Source organism: Meles meles, chromosome 11 (assembly GCF_922984935.1).
Source record: "Meles meles chromosome 11, mMelMel3.1 paternal haplotype, whole genome shotgun sequence".
In the NCBI taxonomy this organism is placed as follows: Eukaryota; Metazoa; Chordata; class Mammalia; order Carnivora; family Mustelidae; genus Meles; species Meles meles.
Genome location: NC_060076.1, coordinates 53948954 through 53963798, shown reverse-complemented (window position 1 = coordinate 53963798; position 14845 = coordinate 53948954). Strand labels below are relative to the sequence as shown.

The window sequence follows — 14845 nt, the reverse complement described above, 5'->3', positions numbered from 1 at the left end:
AGAGAGAGAGAACATGAGAGAGCAGAGGGAGAGGTAGCAGTAGACTCCCTGCTGAGTAGGGACTAGGCTCCTGGGATGACCTGAGCCAAAGGCAGCCACTTAAACACGAGCCACTCAGGGACCCCTATTTGGTATGCTTAAAAAGAAAAACTCACCTACATGTACCTAATTTCTTAATTTCACTACAGGAGTTAAAACCATATTGTAATTTTGTGCCACTATATCTGAGAATACTTTAAAAGCTAGCTTGGCAGTAAAATAAAACTCTGAAAACATATCTTAGTTGAAAAGTACCAGTGCTTCAGTGTTCTATAACTAAAATTTCCTATAAAAATGTTTCATTCAAAACACTATAAATCTCCTCTTAAATGCCCTACTTGCTTGAGCCTTCTCTATAAAAAAAGATCTCTATAAGATCTTTAACCACAATAGCTAAAAAGAGTTTTGCCCTTTGTCTAAACATACATTCTTTCCTTTCTGGTCAAGTTTCTACACAGAAAAGCCACATAAACAATATCCATCTGTGGAAAACAAAGGTGGCAAGAAAAAAGCAAAACATTATTTTGTTAAGGAGTTACACCAAAATACTTTAAAACTTTAAATTCACAGTATAAAAATAATTTTAACAATGTTTATAAAGTAATCTCTATGCCCAGCTTGGGGCTTGAACTCACAACCCTGATACCAAGAGTCACATGCTCTACCGACTGAGCCAGCCAGGCGCCCCTTAGTATTTTTTTTTTTTTAAGATTTATTTATTTATTTGAAAGAGCATGTTTGAGGGGGGGATGAGGGGAAGTGAGTCTTAAGCCAACTCCTGAGAGCAGAGCCAGATGGTAGGCTCGACCTGATCTCACAACGCTAAGATCATGACCTAAGCAGAAACTAAGAGTCAGATGCTGAAGGGTCTGCACCACCCAGGGCCCCCTCCCCCTTAGCAGTATTTTTAAAAGTTATTATGAAGGAGCTAGAAAGGATCTGTGGAAACTGCCTTAAAAATTCTTTGTCTAAACCTTCCTTAAACATGTATCTTGCCCAATTTTCTCTATTATAGGTTTTACCCTGTTTTATAACTGAGTATCTTTACATCCTGATATACCAAGATGACGTCGTAGAGTAATGAAATGATGATCACAGCAGATTTTTTGTAAAGTAGGTACCAGGCCCAGCGTGGAGCTCAATGGGGAGCCTGAACTCAGGACTCTTAAGATCAAGATCTGAAGCTGAATTCAGGAGTCAGACACTTAACTGACTGAACCACCCAGGTGCCTCTCATCATATCTTTCTTGATTCCCCATTAATTTTTACTTTCTATACAACAAAAAACTTTTCAATAGTTCTTCCCCCATAATTTTTAGAAATATAAAATAGTAAAAGCAAATATCATATAAAATAAAACTGGTATAATAAAAGAGATTTATACTTATTTAAAGTCAAATACCTCATTCAGTGTGTAATTAACTATACATTAAAAATAAACTCACATGTCACTCTCTGAAGGACAGGGCTGTTTTACCATTTTGGGTCTGCCTCTTGGTTTCGGAATCTTTACTTCTGTAGCTAACATTCAGAGGGAAAAGCAAAATTAGTAACTATCATTTTTCAAGATGCAATTCTCACACATAAAGATTATAAATGATATATACTAAGAATACTGGTGGTTTATTACACACATTATCTTATTATTTTAAGTTTTAAAGAGAATATCCTCCAACGATTCAAATGAGCAACGGAATATTTAAAAGTGGTAGATCAACAGAGTAATTTTCATTCCCTCCTTAGTATGGCTGAGAGAGCTTTAAAGAATGTTCCTCGTTTTAACATAAGGATCACAAAATTCAACCTTATAATGCATAGTACCACTTATATTCTATATTTATATACATATTACAGCACTAAGTGTATACTGTACATTAACATCTCTGAAAATCTGTATCAGAATTCACTGAATTTTTTAACACCATTAATTGACCCATTAAAAATTAAATTCCAAATAATTATGAAAACAAATCTCAGGATTTTTCTTTTCTGTGTTTTATTGATATTCCCCCCCTTTTCAAAGAATTCTTTTATGAGGTAGAAAAATACTGGCTCTGTTTTGGTTAATTTTCTTTGTTTTACTTTGTATTAGAGGCATATCCTTCCACACTATCTTCAATTTCCCAAATTAGGACAATACTTTCTTTCTATAAGGCAATGCTGAAGATAGCTGCATACTGTAAAGGTCCTAAACAAAGAATGCAATAATTTCCATTTGGAAAACTTATACTTTCTACAGTGAGAGGGAAAGTAAATACATCATTCATGGAATTTAACCTCACCACAGCCTCATGTGCCGCTATTAGGGGAAAATATAAGAGAGATAAAAACGCAGACAATGAAAAAAAATCCCATAATTACTTTAAAATACTTTATCACACAAAGCAGAAACCAGCAGGTTTATCTCCTCCGAAATTTGTATATATATTATACATAGCCAATCGTCTATCCACCTATTCCAAAGTATCTGAGGCACAACACTGTTATGGGAGTATTAATCACAAGCTAGAGATTTAAACATGAATAATCCTACCTGCAGGTCGTCCTCTTTTAGGACTCACTTTTAGATTAACAGATGCTGTTGCTGTTGTCACTACTCCTGACTCCTCCGTTTCTACTTGTTTTTCTGCCTGAATCACAAAGATTTAATTAACTTGCTTAGCAAATAAATAGGAGGCATTCCAAATTTAATTCAACAACAAAGACATGCCACCCTAAAGAATTTACATGTAAGCATAACTTGTAAGTTGTTACTCTTTTTCAACAGTTAACTTGTCAGAATGACATCTCCAAACACAGCTTATAACAATTTATAAGAGTGAACAATTTTTTTTAAATTTGAGAAAGAGTGCGCAGGTGAAGGGGCAGAGGGAAAGGGAAGAGAGAATCCTAGCAGACTCCCCACTGAGCTCAGAGCCTGTGCAGTGGGGCTCCATCCCACCACCCTGAGATCATGACCTGAGCTGAACTCAAGAGCAGCCACTTAACTGACTGAGCCACCCAGGCACCCCTCCAGCAAATAATTCTAACAAACAAAAAACATCACTTCTTAATATCCTTGGCCTAAGAAAATCATTTGTAAAAACAGAGCTAACACGCTTGATGCAAAATAGTGACCCAAGTATAATTACACTTAACCCACATGCTGCTTATATATGTACTTTCACCAAGTATCTCAAAATGCAAACACTTTACACTGTAATTATGAGACAGAACCTAAATTAATATCCTAATATTAGTAAAGGCAAGACATTAAGTTGCCGATATTTCTTATTCTTTTACTTTGTTAATATAGACATGTTTTATTTTTGAACTAAAATGACATCTGTTCCTCTTCTGTAGGAAGAGGATATATAAGGCAATATATTTTCCGTAAAGAGTGAGTTACTATAGTAAACTAATAGACCCTTTGGAAACTAAAATGACCCCTGAAGAGACAAGAGCCCCAAATGACAGTCAGTTTAACTGATTAAAGCAGTAGAGTAGAACAAAGGTTAAAACCACCAGTTAGGAAATGTAAACAACTGATCATAATGAAATGGGAGGAAAGAAACAGTGAAGAAACGAAAAAGGAGGATGGGAGGACCACAATGAGCTGCTTCCCTATGACCAATTATTTCAACTCAGCACTAACTAAACAAAAAGGCGATAAAGCATGTAAAAACATGTACAATCCAATAGGACTGATAAAAAAAACTTTAAAACATATTTTTTAAAGATGTTATTGGAGAGAGAGAAAGAGCATGAGAAGGGGGAGGGGCAGTGGGAGAGGCAGACTCCCTGCTGAGCAGGGAGCCAGATGTGGCGCTCAATCCCAGGACCTGCAGATCATGACCTGAGTCCAAGGCAGACACTTAACTGAAACACCCAGGTGCCCCCAAAACTTGAAAATCTTTTAATCAACAATCTGATTTGCAGGGGGCGCCTGGGTGGCTCAGTGGGTTAAAGCCTCTGCCTTCAGCTCAGGTCATGATCCCAGGGTCCTAGGATCGAGCCCCACATGGGGCTCTCTGCTCAGCAGGGAGCCTGCTTCCCTTCCCCTCTCTCTGCCTGCCTCTCTGCCTACTTGTGATCTCTGTCAAATAAATAAATAAATAAAATCTTAAAAAAATCTGATTTGCAAACATTTAAGAGATAATGCCCAGTACTGGTAAGGAAATGAAGAATCATATTATTACCAATGATCAATAGACTGGCAACACCTTTCTGAAAGATTATCCTTATGAATACCAGCAATTAAAAATATGCAAATTTTTGATTTAGCAAACCCACTCTTTTTAAGATTTTATTTGACACAGAGACAGTGAGAGAGAGGGAACACAAGCAGGGGGAGTGGGAGAGGGAGAACAAGACTTCCCACTGAGCAGGGAGCACCATGTGGGGCTTGATCCCAGGATGCTGGGATCATGACCTAAGCTGAAGGCAGACGCTTAGTGACTGAGCCACCCAGGTGCCCCAGAATGTATCCATTTTTAACTTTATTTTTAAAGAGATTTTATTTATTTATCTGACAGAGAGATCACAAGTAGGCAGAGAGGCAGGTAGAGAGAGAGGGGGGAAGCAGGCTCCCTGCTGAACAAGAGCCCGATGTGGGGCTTGATCCCACGATCCTGGGATCATGATCTGAGCTGAAGGCAGAGGCTTAACCCACCGAGCCACCCAGGTGCCCCTCCATTTTTAATTTTTAAACATGATTTTTACTTTTATAGCTGGAAAATAATAATGCCCATTCAAGGTATTATTAAAAGTCAATAAACTAAGTTCCCCCCTGAACTGTTCTCAAGGAACATTATAAAAATTGCTCTGTTAAACATTGACTAAGTTTGTATTTCTAGAATTTTAAGAACTTGCCTACCACCCCCACTCCTGCCCCAATCTTGATTCAACAGTTCCTCTGGTGAGGAGCCAGGAACATGTGTTTTTATCAGGTCCCCCCAGTACCCAAGGTTGAGAACCCAAGACTCTATCACTGCTCTTTTCAGACTGAGATGCTTCAGAGGGTAAAGTTCTCGAAGATTCAGTTCAACTGATGAACTCTTTAGTGCAAATACAAAAACAAAACAAACGCACACATCTCTTCGTTTATACTTTCTACTTTTGAAAGTAAACCAAAACATTACATAAGAATTAAAGGTAGAATGGATCTTCTGGAGGAGATACAAATAAGAGGCAACAAATTGATCAATAATAGGTATCATAAATAAAAATATATTAACACTAATACTGCATCAAAAAAACAGTGGTACCAAGGATATGTATTCTTGACTGTAGGAAAAATCAGGCAAGTCAAAAGCATTCCTTGTGAAAATATGTATTTCATCATCCAGAGAAAAGACAAAAACTATTAAGTTATTTTGAATATACATATATTCAAATCTTAAATGCAAATAGAGTACAAATTTTTTTCTGTTTTACTTGATCTCCCTGAGACCTTTAACTCTTTCACATCTTTACTCCCATTACCCCACTTTCTAGCACTACTCCCTTCATGATCCTACCTAAAGCACCCCTCCTCCAACTACCAGTCATGGGACTCATATTCATATCCTCAAACCCTCAAAACCTTTTGCTGCACCTTTCCCACAAATCTCCAGCAGAGAATTACTGTAAAACTCTACCTTCTCTGCTCTATTATTCCTGGCTGCTGAGACCTGAGTGGGGGAAAATGATACTACTACATTCATTTTATTTAATCTCAGTTGGGATCTCAAAGCCATCCATGAATATCTTTACCCTGTTGTGCAGGCCCTCTTCTCCCCTCACCAGCATAAACTTTCAATCCTTTCTTCCTGTTTTATACCATATACGCATTCCTCCTTTGAACTGGGTGGTGGAGAAAAGAGAGACTGAGGCCAGCAGGAAGGAATTCCCTTTATTTCCAATTCTCCCTAGAACTTTTTTTTTTTTTTAAGATTTTTATTTATTTGACAGAGAGAAATACAAGTAGGCAGAGAGAGAGGGGGGAAGCAGGCTCCCCGACGAGCAGAGAGTCCGATGCGGAACTCGATCCCAGGACCCTAAGATCATGGCCTGAGCTGAAGGTGTAGGCTTAACCCACTGAGCCACCCAGGCAGGCCCCCACTCTCCCTACAACTTTTAAATAACCTCCTCCATCCTTTTCTTTACTGTTAAAGAGGAAGAAATGTCCATTTCCTTCTTCCTGTTAAGGCTCTTCCTTCAAATATGCCTGCTTCCTTTCTCTCATCCAGCATCTTCCTCTACAATTATTCATATTTTCCACATCTTCAATCTTTCCTAGTTTTGCAAAGAAATTGTTAAAGCCATATTTTTTCACTTTAAACCCTCTCCTTTAACCGTGCAAATCCTTCTTGCTGCATTTTCTCTCCTTCCCTTCGAAGATTTCAGAAACAGTGTAACTTTAACATTACATATTTTATTCTGCAATCCCCTTCATCAGCCCTTACTGTCTGACTTTAAAATATCCTGGGGGAGTCCAACCGTCAGATACCTTCCACGATCTTCTCCACATGAGGGCACTATTGGCATTTAAAAAAAAAATTCTCTCCTCCCTTGTTTAGCTTGATATCCTCTCTTTTCTCCTGATAGTTCATTCTCAGCCTTAACTTTACAAAGCAACCTCTCAGCTCCATTAAGTTACACCTCAGGATTCTGGTTTCTGCGTTCTTCCCATCTTTCTCCCTTGACTACCTCACCTATCGTCCTATCTTTATATCAGTGACTCTATCTTTAACTTTTACTTTTTCCCCTTTTGGTGTTAAAACAATGTATCTGCAGTTTAATTCCCCTAGATGTTTTACTTCCTCCTCCCCCATGTCTTCTGCTCCCAAATCAAACCAACCTTGGAGTCACCCTAGATTCCTCCCTCCCTTCACACCCACTTCCAATAAACCATCATCAGCTTTACCACCACCCCTCGAAGTGCTCTTAAATCCTATCTCTGATTCTACACTACTAAAAAAAAACCTGCTAGAAGGTCCTTTCCTTCCAATCTCATGCTTACTGCTTAGAAAAGCCCTTTATGACTTAGTTACCAAGTCACTATCATAATGTCCCATTTTAACTCTTATTTTATGTATTTATTGTCTGTCCCACAAAAATGTGAGTTCAACAAAAACAGAGACCTTATCTGCCTGCACCAGTGATGTTAGTACTAAAATTCTGAACAAATTAATCAGTGAACTTTGTCTTACTACCCCAATCCAGTCTCCATCATTCACACTGCTTTAAAAAAGGATGCATGTGAAACTTAAAAAGATTCAGTGGTTTCCCATCACTTCTCTAAGTTCAAGGTTAAGTATAAGGTGTACCAATTTCCCTCAAACTTTATTAATACAAGATACAATGCTTGAAATAAAATTTTCTCTATACCTATGGATATACTATTCAAATTGCCTCATACGTTCTCCCCACCCTTCAGCTGCCTGACAAGACTGCCTATGTTGAAGTCTTGTTAAAAATATCATAGCCCGGGGCACCTGGGTGGCTCAGTGGGTTAAGCCGCTGCCTTCAGCTCAGGTCATGATCCCAGAGTCCTGGGATCGAGTCCCGCATCGGGCTCTCTGCTCAGCGGGGAGCCTGCTTCTCCCCTTCTCCCTCTCTCTCTGCCTGCCTCTCTGCCTACTTGTGATCTCTGTCTGTCAAATAAATAAATAAATAAATAAATAAAATCTTAAAAAAAAAATCATAGCCCCTTCCACACACATCTCACACACACAAAAAAATCCACTCTAATTATTTGTTTTCATATTTTACTTCCTCATGAGAAACCGAACCCTTAATTTTCCTTGGATCTTTGGCACATAATAACCTATGACATAAATAGGTCAGAAAAAGGTGATGAACAAAACTTCACATAAGAAAGAAGAAACATTAAAAGCAAAGAGTGTACCTTCTCCTAAAATGTCACATATTCTCATTTCATGCAACAATGTTGCTAATAATAACATTAGAATGGACAATACTGACAGCAATTACTGTGTACCAGGATTTATTATGAATATTTAATGTGGTAACGCATTTAATCTTCTCAAAAACCTTATGAGTATATGTTATTATCCATTTTTCAAAGAAAACTTGATGACGTGTCATTAAAAGGAAAGAAAGCTGATGCATTTCCTTTACCATTCGACTTATTATAAGGGTGCTGTATCACTAGAAAAGAAATAGTTTTCCTAAATAAAATAACCTATCCTATAAAAACGTTAAGGACTTGGGAATAAAGGCCAACTTTAAATTTAATAATAGGGTTTCATTATCTCTACTCTTTCTCAATCTGAATAAAATAAAAATTATTTTAAGATTCCTGTGGTTAAGCAGCAACATTACCTTTCTCTTTCTCCCTCTTCTGGCAGCCTTTGGAGTGGTTATGTCAATTGCTTTAGTCACATCCTAAAATTGAAAAAAAAAAAAAAAAAATATATATATATATGTGTGTGTGTGTGTGTGTGCGCGCGTGCATGTGTGTACACATGAGTGCGCACACACACACCCCTGAATAAATTATGTCAAGACTTAAAGAAAATTTCCTGAAAAATAACAGCATATTTCACTAATGGTACTAGGAATACTTATTTTACTTCTCTGAAATTTGAGATTATCAACATTAAGTCTTAACATTATCATTATAAAGTGAAAGGAATAGCTAGGATCTTTGTCTACAAAAAAAAATTATTTCCTCTGTCAGATGAAATAGAAACCTCACGCTTGCTAGGACACAAGATAGTCTTTTTAAATTTATAAAACCACTTTTTCCTACAGCAGAATCCTGAGTTTTAGTGTTGTAAATTCTAAGAAGTGGCTGAGACTTTGGAGATCATCTAACAACTACTCCATGAGGCCGGAAAAGGCTGAGTATCCCCACCTATAATCAAACGGAGAGATGAAAGTAAATCTAGATTTTTAAAAATTGACTTCAATGCCCTTTCTAGTACCTCCATTCCACAATACTATGCTTTAAAAAGATTCCTAACAAACAGTAACCCACTCTCCTGTATGTAGACCTCAGATATTGCAAAGCAAAATAACTTCAAATAAAAACATCCACGGCATCTTTCTTTTTTTTAAGTTTTTTTAAGTAATCTCTCAAACTCACAACCTCAAGGATCAAGAGTCACATGCTTTACCAACTGAGCCAGCCAGGTGCCCCAATATCATGGATCTTAAAAATGCAAAAATCATTTCACAATACAGTATTTAATATTCACACAAGGAAATAAGCCTTAAATATTTTTTCATTCATTACTCAACTACTTTAAAGATTACTTTCTACTTAGTGATCAAATGATGAACCCATCTTACAATTTCTTCCTTGCAACAAAATGGGTTTAAAATGCAAGAGAAATTAAACACACCTCATTGCTGGCTTTTTCTTCAAGGTCAGTATCCTCCTTTGAAACACTTGTTTCTTTTTCTTCAACTTCAACATCAGATGATGCATTTGATTGTTTCGTTGATGCCTATAAACAACCAGGTCTATTAATCACAAAATAACACTACCCCAATTTAAAAACTTTCTACCCATGAAAAAATTCAAAAGCCTATTTCCAAGAAAGTTATAAAAGTACCCTCATTTCTGTTCCATAAGATGCTTTACACATACACAATTTAAAACAATTTAAAAAAAAAGTTTTAAACTCTTTTTTTAAGTCTTAAAGGGATTGTATTCCTTTAATTGAAGGTATACAAAGTGTAAAGAATAAAACTGTTACGGCAGAAATGGGAGTATAATTACAAAGAATACCATTCTGATGTTCTTACCAATAAATATCCAAGAAGATACAATGTAAATTGATTTAGAATAGCACTGCTTATTCAACTACTGACATATTCCAAAGAGAAACTTACTCTAAGACACAGAGCCTTAGGAAAAGGCATACATTAACAGCTTCATTTAAAGACTTTGATCTCTATCTCATACTTAGTTTATTTAAAAGGCACTGAGTGGGAGTCCAGAAATCATCAAAAAAATTTTTTTTTTAATTCGTGGATGGTAATTCAATCAAGCAGTGATTCATTCCTCTGGGTTCAGGATGCGGGTGAAAACCAATCATCATTAAATTTTAAAAGTACCCCCAGATGATAAGATACACAGATGATCTACTAAGGGCCCAAAAAGATGAGTAACAGAGGTAACACAGTACATATCAGAAGGTGAGCACAGGTCTACAAGATGACAGCACTGCAGTCCAAACTGTTTCCTTTCCAAGTCTAAACTGTAAACCCATTTCTTCTTTGGTAAAAACCCACAAAATTATAAACTCACAAGAGAAAAATATTAAAATGCCCCCAAAATTGCTTATATAAATCTTTGTAAATGATGATGGCCAATTTTTCTGTTTTGTGTGTTTAGAATTCATGGTTTTCTCCAAATCCTAGGAATGTGCTACTGGGGACATGTTTGGGCTTGAACACAAAGTATATCACATCAGCACAATCATTCATACTTTTTTAAGGACAGAAAATTGCTAGGTTTTACACACACAAGTTACCAAAAATTTCATTGTGGAATGGAAAATCCCAAGCATATATGGTAAAAAACTACCTGAAGATTAAGTAGGTACAAAGGAACACAGGATAGGGTGACCTTGCTGGGCTATACGGAGGATGAAAAAGTCCAATCACAGGACCCATGATCCAAGTGAAATTACAAGTTGCTGGCTTCAGGAAATAATGAATTCAGTCTCTTTTGGACTCCCACCATACAACTGAGGCAACAATGATGGGAAACCATCTAGCCTTACACTCATGAACAATATTTAGTGAATACCTATTCTTGCCATACATATAACTGGCACATACGACATACAACTTCTTTGTTCATGGAGCTAATAAACTGTGGCAGTTAAGTACAGAAGCAAATATGATATGGTATGATTAGCAAGTAAGTTTTGGGTGGTAATGAAGGTACTTAGGATCATCTAATGCAGCCATGGATCATCAATATAAGATTTAAATCTTCCAGGGAGAAAAGCACCTGAAAAGTTCTCAAAGGTGAGAAAAAGCATGGTACATGCAAAAATAAATAAATAAATACATACATACAGACTTCAAAGGAGTTAAGTTGTAGAATTTTCTATCTGCTGCTATCTCCTTTAGTTTTTACTACCTCAGTCTTATTTATCTTTTTAAGTAAACTACGCCCCATGATCACAACCCCAAGATCAAAAGTTGCATGCTCTACTGACTACCAGTCAGGTACCCCCTACACCCCAGTCTAATTGAAATGAACAAAACCTCTGAACACATGAAAAACAGTAAGAAGGAAGGTTAAGGCTGCTCTTCTAGATACCAAAAACATTAAGTATAAACTGCATTGTGCTATAACGACTTCTGTCACACACTTAATTTAACCCATGTGAGGTCTGTATTTTAATACAATTTTATGGATTTAGAAATTAAAATGAGTAAGAAAAAAAAACATATGTCCTTCAAGTTATAGTACCCAAATTTAAGAGAATAGTACATATGGCTTTAAATTTAATGATACATCAAACTATCAATCAGAACTTAAATAACTGAATATTTCCCAGTTTTCTGAGATCTGTTAACTAGGTAGGTATTATTTTCATCATTTCCTCCAGATATGAAAGATCAAGTTTCATCTTCACAAGTAAGTACAATTTAATCTGATATTCACAAGTCTCTTAGTATTTATTTTCCTACAGCTAGCATAGTGATCATTCCTCAAGACTGACAATACTAAAGTAAATTTTATGTAATATAACGCACCTGTTGACTTGAAAATTTCACTTTCGGATTATTATCTATCTCCCATAAACCTTCATTAAAGCCTTTTCGTTTATTTGGTTTGCCGTACTTTTCCTTATTTTCTGAGTAAGGAAATATATCCTTTGGGCCTAAAAAAGCACTAAAAAAAGAGAGGGAGAAAAATGTGAGTGCAAAGCAATCTCAAATATATCTCCTTAAATAGCAGTATGCTATGATGCAATAATAAACAATTCTTAACCCAAAATTGATTTTAAAAATCTTACATGAAAGGTAGACACAAATAACTCATTAGATTTAAGTTCAAATGCTTTTATTAAAAATTCAATCACATGTCCCTAGAATCCAGTCCTGTATTAAAAAAATGCACAGGTTGCACAATGTGACTATAATGCCACTGAACTGTACACTTGAAAAAGGTTAAAATGGTAAATTTTATGTATATAATTTTTTAAAATGCCCCAAAATGAAAAGAACTGTGACACAACTGCATTAATCCATTTAAAATGCACTCCAAAAAAGAATTTTATTTCAAAGTAATTTGCTATAAAACACAACTCAAACACTATCAATAAGGTATATTACTATATGTATAGGTGTCTGTGTGTATACACACACATATATATAGGTTTTTGGAATAAAATGTGTTAAGAATTTTACTTTATTCATGAAGGAATGAGAGGTTATAATTGGTTCATTTGTTCATTCATACATTCATTAAAGTCAGTCTTGTATTTCTGGTAGTTATGTTCTACAAAGTTTCCACAAACACTGAATTAGTGAATAATAATACACCACTGCACCCGGAAAAATACAGGGTAGGGTTCTTGTGAGCTCTGGTCACATTTTCATCAACAAATCAATATATCATCTTGTTTTTTGCATGTGTTTCTGTTTAAAAACACATTAACATACGTTAGGGACTCATTCACACTGAACTCACAGTGAGCAAGTTATACAACACACACTTTCTCCATATAGCACAAAACTGCCTTCTTGGGGCACCTGGGTGGCTCAGTGGGTTATGCCACTGCCTTTGGCTCAGGTCATGATCTCAGGGTCCTGGGATCGAGCCCCGCATCAGGCTCTCTGCTCAGCAGGGAGCCTGCTTCCCTCTCTCTCTCTCTACCTGCCTCTCTGCCTACTTGTGATCTCTCTGTCAAATAAATAAAATCTTTAAAAAAAAAAAACAAAAACCTGCCTTCTTGCACATAGGAACGCTAAACAGCACTTCGGCACTATATCTGGGGGCCATAACAAACTGCAAAATGACCCCCCCCAAAAAAAGCACAAAAATGCAAAAACTATAGCACTACCTAGGACTGCAAAAAGGACAGTTTATAGTATAAGATCAAAAATAAGAAGGCAAAATACTGCCCTGGTCAACTCAGCTAGGAACGTGTGCATCAAATTACTCACAATTTTTGCTGTTTTGCTTGCACATGAAGGCACTGTTGAGTACTGATTTGGGTTAGTGAGCAGGCAAATTCACAAATATGGACTCTGTGAATGATGAGACTAAACTGTGTGTAATGGGAGATACTCTCCAGAACAGACCCCTTACATCTCTTACATCAGCTGGTCCTGCAGACATCGGTCAGTTCTATAAAGGAAGACGCACTGTGCCTGTGAGTTTTGGGTGATGCTGCTTGATATACATGTATTTGTCAAAGGAAAAGGAAAAGCAGATTACTACTCCTCTCCTCTAAAATGTGCTACAATGTAAGATTATGGATTATTAATTAGGTATGTATCACAAATTCCTTATCTGGTGAAATTCTTTTAAGAATTAGGGACCTAATGGGGCGCCTGGGTGGCTCAGTGGTTTAAGCCGCTGCCTTCGGCTCAGGTCATGATCTTAGGGTCCTGGGATCGAGTCCCACGTCATGCTCTCTGCTCGGCAGGGAGTCTGCTTCCCTCTCACTCTCTCTGCCTGCCTCTCTGCCTACTTGCGATCTCTCTCTGTCAAATAGATAAATAAAAAATCTTAAAAAAAAAAAAAAAAGAATTAGGGACCTACTGATTACAGTTAACACTCCAGTTAGAGTATTTCAGAAGGCTTTAGGATAAAATTTTAATTAAAAAGAGACTTAGAGGGTGCCTGGATGGCTCAGTTAAGTGTCTGTCTTCAGCAGGGTCCTGAGATCAAGGCCCTTATCTGGCTCCCTGCTCAGCAAGAAGCTTGCTTCTCCCTCTCCAACTCTCCCTGCTTGTGTTCCCTCTCTGACTCTGTCAAATAAATAAATAAAATCTTAAAAAATAACAAAAATAAAAGAGAGACTTAGAGCTCTATTTAAATATAACCAGTGCATATAAAAGCCAGCTTTATAATTTAAATTCTGTGATTTAGGAATTCTCACTGTATACATGTATTTTTAACTGCACATTGATTAAAGCACATTTAAATCATCATTATCTCATTTGATTCAGAAATTCAGCCTTTTACTAGGAATCATTCATTCCTACCCATCATCTCTAATTAGAAAAATTAACACATTTAATTAGAACAGTAAAACAATTCTTCCTACATAATGTCTCAAATTCCAAGTAAATAATTTGAGTCAAATATCCATCAAAAACAAATATACTTCTAGTTAGAAATAAGCTTTTCAACACAAATTCTCTTACAAAACCTCACAAAAACAACTTATAAGGCCAAAGATGACAAGAAACACAATACCATCAGAGACCTAGAAGCTGGAAAGAAAACTGAAAAAAGGCTGGATACTAAGCAGCAACATACAAACACAGCACCATCACTTGCAGCTCAAAATGCCCGATGGGGGGCGCCTGGGTGGCTCAGTGGATTGAGCCGCTGCCTTCGGCTCAGGTCATGATCTCGGGGTCCTGGGATCGAGCCCCGCATCGGGCTCTCTGCTCCGCAGGGAGCCTGCTTCCTCCTCTCTCTCTGCCTGCCTCTCTGCCTACTTGTGATCTCTCTCTCTCTCTGTCAAATAAATAAAAATAAAATCTTAAAAAAAAAAAAAAAATGCCCGATGGGCTCAAAACTGGTGGCATCAAGAACTTCCAAAGTGGAAGGGATCTTAAATACGTAATTAAATTATAGAAGAGTGTTTTAAAACTTCAAACATGGGGCATT

General features: G+C 36.8%; 1 protein-coding gene across 5 annotated transcripts in view; it reads right to left on the bottom strand.

The window, feature by feature from the left end:
• The window catches only part of PSIP1 (PC4 and SFRS1 interacting protein 1), a 43466-nt gene that overhangs the window by 12874 nt on the left and 15747 nt on the right, over positions 1–14845 (bottom strand). For all 5 annotated transcript variants that reach the window (XM_046022846.1, XM_046022847.1, XM_046022849.1 and 2 more), the window contains exons 4-8: positions 11749–11887; positions 9372–9476; positions 8347–8409; positions 2573–2669; positions 1485–1560 (exon numbers count right to left, since the gene is read on the bottom strand). In XM_046022846.1, the coding sequence (XP_045878802.1) occupies positions 1485–1560; positions 2573–2669; positions 8347–8409; positions 9372–9476; positions 11749–11887 (480 nt within the window). The remainder of the gene's footprint in view (positions 1–1484; positions 1561–2572; positions 2670–8346; positions 8410–9371; positions 9477–11748; positions 11888–14845) is intronic.